Source organism: Danio rerio, chromosome 8 (genome assembly GCF_052040795.2).
Source record: "Danio rerio strain M-AB ecotype USA chromosome 8, GRCz13ab, whole genome shotgun sequence".
NCBI lineage: Eukaryota > Metazoa > Chordata > Actinopteri > Cypriniformes > Danionidae > Danio > Danio rerio.
In genome coordinates this window covers 53475465-53491974 of record NC_141028.1, presented here as the reverse complement: position 1 = coordinate 53491974, position 16510 = coordinate 53475465, and the positions used below count along the sequence as shown (strand labels likewise).

At 36.5% G+C, this 16510-nt stretch overlaps 1 protein-coding gene across 3 annotated transcripts in view; it reads left to right on the top strand.

Annotated features, from left to right (window-relative positions):
* mtor (mechanistic target of rapamycin kinase) overlaps positions 1 to 16510 on the top strand; it is a 236007-nt gene that overhangs the window by 179414 nt on the left and 40083 nt on the right. Inside the window, 5 exon segments of one of the 3 annotated variants that reach the window (NM_001077211.3) lie at positions 4671 to 4788; positions 7528 to 7725; positions 8167 to 8267; positions 13567 to 13663; positions 15323 to 15421. In NM_001077211.3, the coding sequence (NP_001070679.3) occupies positions 4671 to 4788; positions 7528 to 7725; positions 8167 to 8267; positions 13567 to 13663; positions 15323 to 15421 (613 nt within the window). 3 annotated transcript variants of the gene reach the window in all.

Here is a 16510-nt window from a genome sequence, read left to right as displayed (position 1 = left end):
GCTTGTTTAACTTACTTAGAAAATCTGTGACAATGCACTTGGATGACATTTTGAGGGGTGAACATTTGGGTGCCCATGCACTGTGGAATTAGCAGATCATTTGAAAATGCCTGTGAGCTAGGCATGGGATGATAACCGGTTTTAAAGGGCACCTAGTTTACCCCTTTTTTAAGATTTAATATTAATATTATGACTCTTCTGAGTGTGCCAGTTTAGGTTCAGTTCTAATCACAACTCAGATTTTTTATTATAATGTGTTAAAAAGTGTCATGTTGGAGGCATGTACATAGGTCGCTGTTTAAGGGGCGTGTTGCTTCACGTGAAAATCAGTTTCGACTTCCCGCCCAACTGAATAAGTGGGCGGAGCCAAGAGCTTTCCCGCTTTGTGTTTGGCAACAGACAGGCAGACAGAGAGAAGCAACATAAGTGAGAGGACCAGCATTCAGCCGTACATGTACGACTCGGACACAGACCATAGCAGAGAGTACAAAATCATTTGCGTCTTTGTATAGTTTTACAGCCAACTGTGTGCTAGTTTAAAGTTCCGAGCTTGTACACCGAGACTAATAACCACGCACTTTGAATTAACTTTAACTGAGGCACTGTATGCGCTGCTATGAAAAGTACACATGTTTGCAAACCCACCTAATGTTACAAACAATGGCATTCTTAAGAGCGATCATGCAGAGAATGTTGATCTTGTGTTGAGCCCAATGAGCTTTACATGTAAAAATAGACACGGGCCCGTCTTGGGCACCTCTCGGGAGCGCGCATCGTTCGCACCCGCGCCGTTCTCGCGCAAAAAGCCGCCGGATCGGCCGACTCGGCCGACTCGGCCGCCCTCCTCTTCCTCCTCCTCCTCCTCCTTCCCTAAACCCGAGCGACGGTTCGCAAAAGCCGTCCAGAAAAAAAAAAAGCAAAAGCCCTCGTCTTTGATTTCGACCGCGTTTTCGGATCCCGCCGCGTTCTCGCCCTTATTTTTCGGATTCCGTTTTTCGTCTTACCTGATTTCCAGAACCGCTGTTCCCCAAACTCGATCCCGGTCGTCATCCCCGCGGCCGGCTCCTCCTCCAGGGCCTCCGCTCCGCCGACGCAACGCTGTGAGCTAAGCGGACAAACTGGTTGCATCGGGAAAGCCCTCCACTCGGAGGCGAGCCGTCGGCCGGCGAGCGCGAAGAGGAGGGGTGGAGCGGCGCCACACCGCCCCGCAGCGTTCACTAAACGCGGCCTTACGTACCTCCGGCCAGATAAATGGCGGTCTCCAGAAACGTCCGCGGGGCTACGTTTCCAGAATGAGCTTGAGTTGTGAATTTCACATTGATTTGGATGTACAAAGAGAATATGCTTGGGATTCCAAGTACGTAGTGTTTCATACATCTGATGTTTTTTTACTGTGTACGCAAATTTACAGCTTTGTCCGTACGCAATGTTTTAGTATCAATTCAATGCAAGTCATTGTACATGAGGCCCATGAACAGTGCAGTGGTTTAATTTATATCCAAAGAAAAATATCGAAATAAGGGCTTTTCATGTTGTAAAGAAATCAGTGTTTTTGGAGAGAATGAAGATTAAGTCAGGGGTGCTTAACCCTGTTCCTGGAGATCTACCTTACTGCAGATTTCAGTTGCAACCCTTATCAAACACACCTGCCTGTAATTATCAAGTGCTGTTCAGGTCCTAATTAATTGGTTCAGGTGCGTTTGCTCAGGGTTGGAGCTGAACTTTGTAGGAAGGTAGATCTCCAGGAACAGGGTTGAGCACCCCTGCCTTAAGTATATACATACAATAACAAGTAAACTAAAACATTGTAATATAGTTCAGCAATGGTAACTTTTTACCATAGTTTGCAGCATCAATTCACAATGTTAGAGCCGATCACAGCAAACGCATTGTTTGAGATTAGAGGCTCTTTTTAATGTTGTTTTCTATTGGCCGGTAGAGTTTTGTGCACTGCTTTTTTGCCTTATGTGCCTCACGTTTTCGCAGTTTAATAAAAAAAAGCTGCATGCATGCCTGAAAAACACATCCTATTTATGCAATCAGGCCATTTGTAATATCAAACTTGAGCACGCAATAGACGCATATGTGAACGACCCCTTATTACGTTGAGGCTCGCACCTCACGGGGTGCAGGATGTCATATAGACCTATAGCGACATTTGCAGCATATTGTAAATAGAAAGAGCAGTTCAATCAAGATAAATAAAGAGAGATTCGCATTTCTTGTATTTATACTTCTGTCATTTTCAGGATCTAACAGGAGAGTGATAAAGATTTACCAGTCTATTGTGATTGATGGGTTGGTGACCACTGGGCTAGACGAATACAAGCGGAGATAGACAAACTGGAAAGGCTGCAGATATAGGGGCACATGTCTAGACCCCTTATTATATGGTCCTTCCAAAACCCAACCACCCTGTACTGGATAGATCAGAAACAACAGGGTCGTAGAAATGTGGCGGGTCTTAAAACACAGTCCAACAAATGCATTTCAGCCTCTCCGGTTGTGCAGTAACACACTATTGGAAAAAGCTGCTTATTGTTTGTATAACAATGGTGGGAGAATTTCATTCATTCATTCATTTTCTTGTTGGCTTAGTCCCTTTATTAATCTGGGGTCGCTACAGCGGAACGAACCGCCAACTTATCCAGCACATATTTACGCAGCGGATGCCCTTCAAGCCGCAACCCATCTCTGGGAAACATCCACACACACTCATTCACACTCATACACTACGGACAATTTAGCTTACCCAATTCTCCTGTACCGCATGTCTTTGGACTGTGGGAGAAACCGGAGCACCCGGAGAAAACCAACGCGAACGCAGGGAGAACATGCAAACTCCACACAGAAACACCAACTGACCCAGCCGAGGCTCGAACCAGCGACCTTCTTGCTGTGAGGCTGCGTTGTTATGTGCACTGCGTTGCCTGGTGGGAGAATTAATGAATTAATACAATAATGATCATGCCTAAAAAGTAAATAAAGTTTAGCCGGTCCAAATAGTTCCAAAATATATTCTTTTCATTAGGGCAGCACAATATATCAGAAATATTAAAACATTGTATTGCAATAATAATTGATTTTAGACAAAGGTATATTAGCACACCCTCTGAAAGACTTCGACACATCAGGAAATGCAGTCGTATGTCAACTTGCATCTCTAAAACTAAGCAGATTGGCCATGCTGTTTTTTCATGTCCAAAATCTGTAACCTTTTTTCTAAGAATGCTGAAATGTGGCCAACAATCAAGTGTGTATGCGTGCTTTCTTCTTCTTGAAATAATATGAAACGTGTTGGTTATTATTTTTTCCAAATATCGTATTGTATCACATAACACATTTTTCTAAAATATCACTTAGCCCTACGTTTAATGCAGTGAAATCTACTGCTTTTTCAGATCAGCCTTGATTTAAATAATGTTTGAAGAGGTATCGTTCCACAGAGTGTATATTGTTCCATAATTATTGATTAACAGTTTATATTGTTATTATTGAATTAATTATCTTATTAACAAACAAAAAACCTTGCTTAGTAGCTATGTTTACTTCCAAAGATGCGGATTAAATCTCAAAGGTGCGCAAAACTGTTATATTGCATAAAAGATTTGCAAATAGTGCTATGTTTTCATCCAACCACTCAAAGAGAACAAAATCGTCGCTTCCTGATAAACTGGCACCAAATATTAAAAAAGAATAACTGAATTTGCAGTGGTAGGAGCTGCTGAGTGAGTTTTTTTATTGTATAATAAATTATTTGCGCTAGTGTTGGCTTTTGGGGAGCGCAGATGCTCAAGACTGTTTTGGAGGTAATAATAATAATATAATAATAAAAATAATAATACTGACCCACTGTGATGACAGTTTGTCCATTAAAGCTGTACATTTCACACATTTTTTATTATCACATGATCTATTATATCAAAACGACATGACTTTTTTAAGGCGGATACTGGAGTTTATTCAATAAAAGTGTTTTCATCATAGTTTATGCGCATTTTTTCTTATGGAACTAACAACTTTATTACTTAATTACTAATTTTACTTTTACGTTACTGTTTCTACATTTATCTTGACATCTTGATGTTTCCATCAAGCATTTTTATGCGATAATCCAAAATTGCCATAAAAATAGGTGGATAGAGACATACTGTAGCTTGTGTTCAATACATGTGATTATGTTGATAAAGAAGATGGAATGTATTTTATTTCTTGTTGTATTTTCAATCAAATAACTCAAATCATTGAAATGTTGTTTAGCATGCGACTCCAGAATTATCTTGTAATGTTTAACATGTATATATTTGTAAGGTATGGATTCATGATCTTGTAAAACTCTTGTGTGTTTTGAGCAGTGAGAGAATTATGATTAACATTGCAAGAATCAACAGCTACTGTAGGTCTGATACATATTCAATGCTGCAAAAACAAGTTGCAAGTACAAACCACTGACACCACTGAGTGCAATAGGTGCTCCGAAATATTATTTTCATGAGCACATCCTGTAGAGCCATGATAAGAAAAATGCTAATAAATACATTTTATAGACTTTCTGCCTCTGGGATTCTGTCTCTTTCTGCTGTAGTAAATGGAAACCAAGAGATATTTTCCAAAACAAGACAAAGCAAGACATTTTCCAAATATCTGTGCTGTGTGTTTTCTCTGTGCAGGTGTTTTCTGAAGCTGGGGGAGTGGCAGCTCAGCCTTCAGGGCATCAATGAGAGCACCATCCCTAAAGTCTTGCAGTATTACAGTCACTCAACGGAGCATGATCGCAACTGGTACAAGGTACAAAACCCTCACAAACTTTAAAGAAGTGTGGATGAATATTTGTGTTGCTGCAAATGAATAGAATTAGTAAGGTCATCAATGGGCTATCGACTTTTAATTTTCAGTCAGGCCGCCCAAAAGCTTTAGGTGAGCTGTCTTTCGATTACAAAATTGTCAGGTTTAAGATTTCTTCAAAAATCAGCGATCTTCAGTGCCTGTTAAATATACAATATGAAGTGGGTCTGGGATTGGACAAGAAGCACTGCATTAAATTCCATTTCCTCCCGCCATGTCTTTATAATATGTCAGTTTATTTTACCCTAGTATTTTCAATGGAATTTCTGCGCTAGCCGAACAATGGTTACAATGGTCTTTTATCTCGTTTCACTCTTGAAAAACTAAATGAATACTTAAGTCTCTTTAACTGAATGTATTGTAATTACATTACAATACAAATGCTGTAAAACAACCTTGTGAAATTGAAAATAGTAAGAGTAGTTTTTCATAAAAGGCAAATATGGTGAAAAATCTACTTTTCAAGCTATTTGGACAGACATATGTGTATATATAGTGTACAGACCGTCATATTGGGGTGATATAAACACACCCAATCCTTTTTTTCAATTTAACAACATAAAAATGGTGGACCAATTGGAGCGGTTTTCAGACTGACCACAACTTTACGTAGGAGTGCGGTCCCCCCGCCCACCGAATTGATTGACAGCTTCGTGCATTAACATGTTCCGGTAGTCACGTGTATATGTCAACAAGACCAGACATACGCAAAGCAACCGGGAATAAAAGGTCTGTTCTGTTCGCTAGGATCAGCAATCATCATCAAATGTGATTAAGAGTAAGTTTCACATGTTTAAAGTGTTTTAAAACAGTGCACGTGTGTAATTACAGCGATTTACTTCAGCTTTACTTCATCAGCACAGCCGCGTGTCAGAACAATTATAAAAGAAGACGCTTTGTGTGTGTGTGTCAGCTGCGGTGTGCGTGTGTTTCTCTCTGTGTGTGTGTGTGTGCGCGCGTGAACTTTGTAACGATATTGTGTGTGACTCATCAATGCAACTTCTCAATACTGATTAGTAAAGATTAGTTCTTACTGTAGTATTTCTCACAAACGCTACGTGAGACTAGGGTTGTAACAATATACCGGTATGACGGTCTACCACGATTTGAATGTGCACGATTATCATACCATGAACAATTGCATATCAACGGTTTTAACCGCTGATCCGATTCATACAATTCAAAGATTGGCATAAAGAAGAGAATCTCAGCTTTCCAGTGCTGTATCACATAACATTCGCGGCTCCGGAGGCTCCGGAATCAGTGCGGTTACGTCATCAAAATTTGACAACGCTGATTTGACAAAGAAACGCTCGTCACTGTGTCTCCGGACAAGCCAGACACGATACATTGATGCATTGTCCCTCCTCCATGCCCAGATTGGTTCAAACTCGCTATATCACAACCAATAAGCATGGGTTTCTCTTTTGTTTGTGGACCAAAAACGAGCTTTTTGAACAACACAGAATGAGAGATAGGCATACATTTATGCGCGGCTAAATAAAACGCAAAAAAAAAGTTTTGCATGAAATAATTCTCATACTAAGTACTTTTGCATGCACAGCAGCACAGAAACATGACAAAACAGTGACACAGCAAAGACGAACTGCTGCTCTTGCTGTTTTCAAAAGACGCAAATGAAGGTGCAGCTGTTTGTCTGCATTGCAGACAACCATATCCAAATCCATATCCACAGACAACCATATCCATGCTGGCACATAAAACCTAAGGATGTTCCATATTGAATCTAGTTTCGTTATGTAACTATTTATAGTATAGTAAATATTTATATCTATTTTTTTACTGAGGATTTGCACCATGTTTATTTGGACTTTATTTGGACTTTGACACATTATTCATTATTTTCTTATTTTTTTATTTGTTCATTGTAAGTGGTGTTGTTTATAGTAACTGAAAATATATTATTTGGAAAAAGTAAAATTTGCTTCACTGTTCTATTATTTTGTAACATTTGTAACATACCGTATACCGCGAAACCGTCAAACCGTGGTATTGTTTTAGACGATTATCATACCGTAAAAAATTCATACCGTTACAACCCTACGTGAGACCTTCTTCCTTTAAGTCTGTTTGTTGTCTGAAGCAGCTGAGGTAGGAGATTAAAGCACGCGGGAAGGCACGTAGACACAGTAGGTGGGAAAGACTCGTCTTAAAGGCGCAGTACGACAAAACCACCCTCTGCTGGAAATCAGTATAAAACAGCATCTTGTAAAAGGTTTAATGAAAAATCTGATGGGTGTTTTGAGCTGAAACTTTATATACACGCTCTAGAGACGCAAAAGACTTATATTAAATCTGAAAAAAGGGGTAACCTAGGTGCCCTTTAATGTTTGCCATGTCTCACCAAAGGACACGAAAATGTAAAAAAAAAAAAAAAAAAAGATCCAATTCAAAAGTGAAAAAAAAACTGTAATGTTGTTTATTTAACATTTTGTGTTTTCATGTGTTTCTTCAAAAATAGTGTTTACAAAAAAAAACATCCCATGTCAATTTTATCAAACCAAAATCTCATTCGTATTGATCTTTATTTGACGTTTATGATGTCATGACATAGAAATTCTTGAAAACACTACAGTTTAAGATGTTAAAATACAGATTTTGGAAAAAAAAAATTTGTAAGTAAGATTAAAAACAACAAGATAACGGATTGTGTCTTTGCAGGCCTGGCATGCTTGGGCAGTAATGAACTTTGAGGCCGTGCTTCACTACAAGCATCAGAACCAGGGCCGCGATGAGAAGAAGAAACTGCGACACGCAAGCGGCGCCAGCGCCAACAGCGAAGCCAGTAACAGCGACAGCGAAGCCGACAGCACCGAGCACAGTCCCGTACCCTCACCCGGACAGAAGAAAGTCAACGAAGTGAGAAACAAACCAAAGCCAGACACCAACAACAACGTGTTTTTAGAAGCTCGTGTTGAAAACATTCACAAAACATTCATGTTTCCAGACGACTTGTAAACAGGTTTCCTAAAACAAGTAAACGAGCTTCAAAATTGATCAACAATAAGACAGAGTTGGCATCTTTCATCTTACAATTTGTTTATCGTCCCATATGAGCAAGTCCACAGAACATTGCTGTTAATGGTTTAAAACCACCGAAATTACAATGGTGTTTATCAACTGACATTTAAGTGAATAAAGAGCAAACACGTTCACGTTCTCTCTCAAGGTCTTGATAACAAACAAAGCATAGCACATGCATGCAAAGTGGGTGCTAAGTTCCTGCTAAATTTTTTAATGTTGTTGACAGTGCTTTATAGGATCGTTTAAGGTGGAATTCATTGTTTTTCTTTGTTGCAGGATTTGTCCAAGACTCTCCTTCTTTACACAGTGCCTGCAGTGCAGGGGTTTTTCAGATCCATCTCACTCTCACGTGGAAATAACTTACAGGACACACTGAGGTAAAAGAGCACTAAGCAGTCTGGGAAACATTTTCAAGTTCAATACCAGTTTATTCTACTCGGTTTTAGTATGTACAGTTGAAGTCAGAATTATAAGCCCCTCTGAATTATTAGCCCCCTTGTTTTTTTTTTTTTTTTCCCAATTTCTGTTTAACGGAGACAAGATTTTGTTAACACATTTCTAAACATAATAGTTTTAATAACTCATCTCTAATAACTAATTTATTTTATCTTTGCCATGATGACAGTAAATAATATTTGACTAGATATTTTTCAAGACACTTCTTTACAGCTTAAAGTGACATTTAAAGGCTTAACTAGGTTAATTAGGTAAGACTTAACTAGGCAGGTTAGGGTAATTAGGAAAGTTATAGTATAATGATATATTATCATATATAGGCTAATAATTTTGACTTTAAAATGGTGTTTAAAAAATTAAGAACTGCTTTTGTTTTTAACTAATAATTTTTAAAAATGTAACTCAAATATTATTTTATTTTTAAAATGAATGCGTTACTTTACTCTTTATTATTACATAACTTGTGTTATTTATAATGTGTTACCCTCAACACTGTATTTTCGTTTGGATGCACTTGATTTAAACCACTCTAAAAGACAGAGCTGTTATAAAAAGAAAATGCTATTGGCTGTTTTTTATAAAGGGGAGGAGCTACTATACTGTATGTCAGTTACTATACAGCGTTTCAGTTAAGATTACGTTACATTTTTAATTATAAAATGCCGTTTAAAAACACCTTTAAGCACCTTTAAATAATATAAATATGTAACAATTGTGATCTATATACTGATTCTAATTTGAAGGAATTTAAAGGGATAGTTTACCCAAGAAATGTGTTCTAATGTGGTTTAAACTATTATGATTTTTGTTTCTTCTTTGTAACACAATGTTGGGAAAAAAGCAGCCATTGACATCCATAGTAGAAACAAAAATACTATAGAAGACTATAGAAGTGGTGGGTTTTTTTCCAACATTCTTTAGTGTATCTTTCTTGGTGTTCAACAGAAGAAAGAAAAACAGTGAAGGATGAGTAAATGATGACAATTGTCATTTTTGGTTGAACTACCCCTTTTAAAATCCTATCTATGAAAGTAGATTTTTCAGATATTCGATCAAATGTTGTGTTTTTGAGCTTGATATTCAAATAAATTGAGTGGGAAGACTTGACATTATAAAAAATTAAATATTTTTGTTGAAGTCAGAATTATTAGCCCCCCCCCCCCCCCCCCCCCCCCAAATTATTAGCCCCCCTGTTTTATTTCTGTTTAACAGACAGCAGATTTTTTCAACAGATTTCTAATCATAATAGTTTTAATAACTTATTTCTAATTACTGCTTTATTTTATATTTGCCATGATGATATAACATTTTACTGTATATTTTTCAAAACACTTCTATACAGCTTAAAGTGACATTTAAAGGCTTAACTAGGTTAATTGGGTTAACTAGTCAGGATATGGTAATTAGGCAAGTTATTGTAAAACAATGGTTTGTTCTGTAGAGTATCGAAAAAAAATTTACCTTAAGGGGGCTAATAATTTTGACCTTAAAATGGTGTTTAAAAAAATTAAAAACTGCTTTTATTCTAGCCCAAATAAAGCAAATAAGACTTTCTCCAGAGGAAAAAATATTATCAGACATACTGTGAAAATTTCCTTGCTCTGTTAAACATCATTTGGAAAATATTTAAAAAAGACAAAAAATTCAAAGGGGGGCTAATAATTCTGACTTCAACTGTATATATTTTTAAATATATTTAAATTTTATATATAGTTATCTATTTTTTTCTAATATCGTATAATTTAATTAGTTTGTATAGAAATAAATTGTGTATACTTTGGTGAATATTTGGTGAAGTATCATAAACATTCATCCACATTTATGCAGGTGACGGATATTTAAGACTTGAATGTGTTTATAAAGACATATGTAGCAAATTAATCATTGTTGTGTAGCAAAGGTTGGATGCCACATTCCAAGGAAACTTACAATTCTTAACTTAATCATTAAAAGGGACTGAAAGGGTAGTTTGCATCTTGGAGCTCATCGTGGCTTCTCTAAATGTTGGATGAAGCATGTGCACAAGGATGGTTGTGACACGTGAGTGTGAACAGTTGTCGTAACAGTGTCAGGTCACATATTGCACAGATTACCTTGTGTCTTCGGATTTATAAATATCTCACTTGTTCTGCTTTCCCTTTGACTCGTCCGCTGTAGAAAGACAACATCTTGTCTTATGAAGACTTTTCGGTAATGTATTTTCGTGTGGAAGGGCAAGACAGTAACTTCTTCACTTCAGCAAGATGTCACTCACTATAGAGTATACATCAATAGCAAATGACCAATTACCAACAAATACAATCATGTCATGTCCAGCATTTATGTTCTTCTTATTCCAAAATGCCATATCAATCAGATGTCATTACACACTACCTGACAAAATGTCGCCTATCCAAGTTTTTGAAAAAACAAATAATAACTTCTAATTCATCATTTGGTATCAGAAGTGGCTTATATGAAAGGCAAAGGCCTCTAGATTACGCTTATTTTACTAAAATACAATATGATCATGACTTGATTTTTAACGATTTAATTAGGATAGTAAAGTCTAACTTTGCTTAGACAAAAGTCTTGTTACTTAACAGAAATAATGTACAGTATAGAATATATAGAAGTATAGACCTTTTTCTTGGAACGCAAAATTACCCATGATGCTTTGCGTGTATACGCAAGGAGAATGCTAAGAACTTCCGGTCAGCAGCTGATGCGTGTAAACAGTCACATTTGGACAGCTTTGAAACGATAGTTTTAATTTATTTTCCAGCTTTTATCCTCTTTGAACTAATACTGTTGTCCATCAGCACCATCTCCTCGACTGATCATTTAAAGAAATGCGATCTAATAGGATGGAAAACCGCTGCTGTGAGGCGTTTTTCCCTTGTTGTCAGACGGCATCTTCTGCCGTTTAAATGAAGCCTCGTCATCACTAAAGTCAACAGTTTCTCTTTCTTTCAAATATATAACCAGCCCAAACAAATGTAGTTCACCAAAATGTTTGACACACACACGTAGCCTGTACTGTCCCACTGAGCCACTGATTTAATAACTGTTTCAAGGTGAAAATATAGGCGTGTCATTTCGAAATGACAGAAAAACACAAACCGTGGTTAAAACAACACATGAAATGAAACATAAACTGCTCGCGATTAGAATGAACAGCAAACCAGCCAGCAGAGGATCATTAACAGACTTTTATTGGTCATTTTTGTAAATTGCATGACTTACATAAGTTTCATGCTAATAATACAGTTTGCTCTGTAATGCAGCTAAGTATTGCGTGCGTGTGTGTGTGTGTGTGTGTGTGTGTGTGTGTGTGTGTGTGTGTGTGTGTGTGTGTGTGTGTGTGTGTATTGAAGAGCCGCTGAGCTTACAGCTGACAGGCTGGGAACGCACACACACACACACTGTATTTCTGACGGCAGACACGTGAACTAGGAGAAAGTTTTTCTCGTATTACTGACGGGCTTGAACCACATCTGACAGATTAAAACGGCTTTAACAGACACATTTCTAAGTTGTGTGTCAAAAAAACACTCTGTAATATATTAAAAACGTTATTGAAACCCATTTTCGGAGCGCAAATTACTGTAAACGGAAGTTTTGTAGCATTCTACCGGAAGACGCTGGTTGCTATGGCGCCCTCCATGCAGCAGCCATGAAAAAGGTCTATAGAAAGTATAGAATATAAACAGTATAGAAGTCATGGTGCAGTGGAAAAGTGATTACAGTTTTCTCAGTTGTTTACACACATTTTCTGAAAGCATGTCTCATATTGTCAGAACTCTACACACATCAGATGAATTCTTTGAATTCATATTCATTGCCTCCTACTTCATCTTACCCCAGACATGCTCAATTATGTTCATGTCTGGTGAATGGGCCGCCCAATCCTGGAGCACCTTAACCTTCTTTGCTTTCAGGGACTTGGATGTGGAGGCTGAAGTATGAGGAGCGCTATCCTCCTGAAGAGTTTGTCCTCTCCTGTGGTTTGTAATGTAATGGGCAGCACAAATTTCTTGATACCTCAGGCTGTTGATGCACACCCCCATACTGAATGTAACCCCAAACCATGCTTTTTCCTTCACCAAACTTTACTGATTTCTGTGAGAATCTTGGGTCCATGTGGGTTCCAGTAAGTCTTTTGCAGTATTTGTGATGATTGGGATGCAGTTCAACAGATGATTCATCAGAAAAATCAACCTTCTGCCACTTTTCCGAATAAATAACTAGAAGTCAAGTTATTATCTGTTGCTCTTACAACTGGGATCGACGACAAGACTTTTGTCAGGTAGTGTAGTAAAATACAAATACAAAAAGTTCAATGTCAACTTTGCCAGAGTAGTTTTTGATTATTTTTGAGAAAAGGGTTCTAAATCTACACGTAGTATTTATTTTTGTACTTTGTGGTTTAGTTTAGTACAATTCTTCTAATCTTACCTCTAAACAAAAAAATAAACATGTAAAGGATCGATTGCTTGTTGAAAGAAAATTTCAAAACAAAGTACTGGCTAAAAATGGAAAAGTAAGTAAAAATACAATTTTTTTAAACATAATACTTAGTACCAAATAAATCTAATAATTACAAATACTCAAACTAGTGTAATTTACTGTAATTGTAATTTGAATTGTAGTTTTTGTCTGGATTTTTTCTTGTCTACATTGATTGGTTGAGTAGAATAATCAGTTCCGTTATTTGTATCCAATCAAATTGTTACAAGAAATGACTGAGAGAGTGTTTAGACGGCATGTCACTGTTGAGAAGATGAAGGATTTCTACTGTATGAAAGACCGAAATCGACAAATGGCCTTAAAAAAAATCACTAAATCCACTACAGAACGTTACGTTTTCAAACACCTTTTAAATATAGTTACATTTAAATACATGCACAGTGAATTCTATCAGTTCGTCAATGGTAAATAATTGAACTTATGCAAAAATGAAACATCCATTAAAGAAAATGGCTGTGATATAAGCTACATTTTTTAATTTGCAGAAAAGGCTACTTTATACTCCTACTTTGAGTAATATTTTACAACAGATACTTTTACACTGCTTGCATTTTTTGTTCCAAGTATGGTACTTTTACTTGAGTGTGGTTTTTCAGTACTCTTTCCACCACTGATGGTATATGTGTGAAAGACTATAATCAGTGAATGATATGGTCTTTATGGAGAAAAAACACACTATGTATGACCATCTGTTTGTTCCTTTACATTTAGAGTCCTGACCCTATGGTTTGATTATGGTCACTGGCCTGAAGTGAATGAAGCTCTAGTCGAAGGTATCAAGACCATTCAGATAGACACTTGGTTACAGGTAAGATCATTTCCTCCTTAAAGCCTAATTACAACTGAAACTTTCACAAGTTAAATAGTCCTTAACTCTTGTGTATTAATATTTAATTGTTAAATGGGACATGGTGCTCACAATTAAAAAACAGCTCATAATTACAACTGTAAATAAATATTTTTTTACCCTATCCAACTAACTACCCCGACCTCAAAACTTTTTAAATTTTAACCACCTCAATAGCAACATATGTTTAACAATATTTGTACTTCATTGCTAAACTTTGTACATTATATATTTGAGCAATATCAGACGAGTAGCAGTGTGATATGGCTGTATATGGTCCACCTTAAAAACCGTGACGCTTCCGTTTTTCAGCTTCTTATTCGCTTAAGAAAACACACTGAGCAAGGGCTTATTATGCGGTCCTAGCTCTATCTTGTGGATAAACAACATGAACTGTTTTTGGCCGCCAACGAGCTCTCTCAGAAATTGTAAATATTTTAAAATAGGCACTATTCTTACAAATAAACTGCATAGTTGCAATCTAAACAACTACATTCTCGACTAAAAAAAGCCTCTAAAGTACATTTTGTTGTCTAACAACAGTAATATTTGTCAAATTGTAGCGTCTCTGCTTGTTGCTGGCTGTACTGAAGGGTGATGAGGCCTTTGTGTGATGCTACTGGCAAAATATCGCGCGGCTATCAGCCAATCAGATTGAAGAACCAGACAGAACTCTTGTATAATATAATATAATATATATATATATATATATATATATATATATATATATATATTGACACCTGCTATCAACTGGGCCTCATGAAGTCTTGTTATTTTACAGTTTCCCTTTCTAAATGTATGTTAGTTTAAAGGGGGTAGATATATTTGGTTACACTTTGCTTTATGGTGTGTTACGAACCCCAATTTTTTTAAGGCTTGTCTAGGAAGGGCTTAACAACATGAAAGGGACACGCAACTCAAAAAAGTACAATTCTCTATTTATTTAGAGACCAAAAAAAGTGTCTATCAAATAAAGTGGCAACAAAAATACAGATAATTAATTTAACAATATTAACTTAGGCAAAATAATTAATTAAACAAACAAACATACAAAAAAAAAACACATAGATCAACAAAGAATTTAATAAACTTTTTATCAGCGGCTAAACAAAACGCACACAGAATTCTAAGCCCTTCATCAGGACAACAAGATACATAGAGATTCTCAGCAAGTGCGGGTCATGCTTTCAACAGAGCAAAGATTGGGAGGATCAGTCAGACACACGCTGGAAAACAAAAGCCACCTAAACACACACTCAACAACAATAATAATAATAATAATAATAATAATAATAATAATAATAATGATAATAATAAATAAATACTAAACCGTGACAGGTGTTACTGTTATATACAATGTAACTATATATTTAACTACTGAGTAATATTGAATATTTACATATGCTTACTATATGATTAGGGTTAGAATGTGGGTTAGATGTATGTAATTATGTATAAGTACATGGCATGTGTAACAAAGCCACCTAAAACAAAGTGTTATCACATATTTAACTTAAAAGCAAGACAAAAAAGTCACTACTGAAATAAAACCTGTACAGTATTGCTTTAAGCAGTACTTCTCAGATTATTTTCTTTTGATATTTGTCTTCTTTGAATCAGGTGATTCCTCAACTGATCGCTCGGATTGATACGCCACGTGCACTGGTGGGACGGCTCATTCACCAGCTACTCACTGACATTGGTCGCTACCACCCTCAGGTATTACCTATTACCTGGAGCTCATGATGGAGCCAATCTGATCCATACAGTACCACACACTGGAGTAAAAAAAAAAGCTATGCTAATAAAGACTTCATCTCCATGTAAAAGGCTATCACTTTTAAGTCATCTCACTTAGTTTATAAATTTATTATTTTATTTTTTATTTTTTAAGCATTTGGGTCTGTCGAAGTGCTTCCTAGTTGATACACGAGCCACTTTTCCACAGTCCAAACAGTTCTGTTTACTTAACAATTCCAATTGATCAGTTTCCAATGGCGCTAATAACAGATACTGTTTAGCACATTTTTTTTTTTTTTATTCATTAAGTTGCTTTTGCTTAGTTTTAGGTTCAGTATCTGTTCAGATTGTATTTAAATTGTATTTGTAAGCTGTGCAAATATTACACTTTGTTCCGGACAATTTAGCTAGAATTCTTAAAAATGAATCTGAAATTAAACATATAATAACTAAATTGAACTGTGCTTATGAAATAAAAACTAAGTTGTAATAAACTAAATATTAAAGTAACTAACTAAACTAAACAGCACATTTATAGTAAATTTAGAAATGGTATCGAAATAAAAACTATTTAAAATGGCATATTCCTGTTACTTTTAATTTATCTAAGCTTATATTATAGTATGTTTGGGACTTTTATTTTGAAAACTAAACCGTCGTTATAGAGCTCCCAGGTAATGCAACCAGGCATGGAATATCCCATCTTGTCACAGCTTGCCGTCAGAAAATTATGGAAAAATTCTAACCATAAGTGTTTCATTTACACTCACTGACCTTTTTATTACATACACCTTACTAGTACCGGGTTGGACCCCCTTTTTTTCCTTTCAGAACTGCCTTAATCCTTTGTGGCATAGATTCAACAAGGTACTGGAAATATTCCTCCGAGATTTTTGTCCATATCAACATGATAGCATTACGCAGTTGCTGCAGATTTGTCAGCTGCAAATCCATGATGCTAATCTCCTGTTCCACCACATCCCAAAAGGATCTGTTGACTGTGGAGGCCATTTCAGCCTTTGCAAATTTTTGCCTCAGTTTCCTGTTCTTAGCTGACAGAAGTAGCAC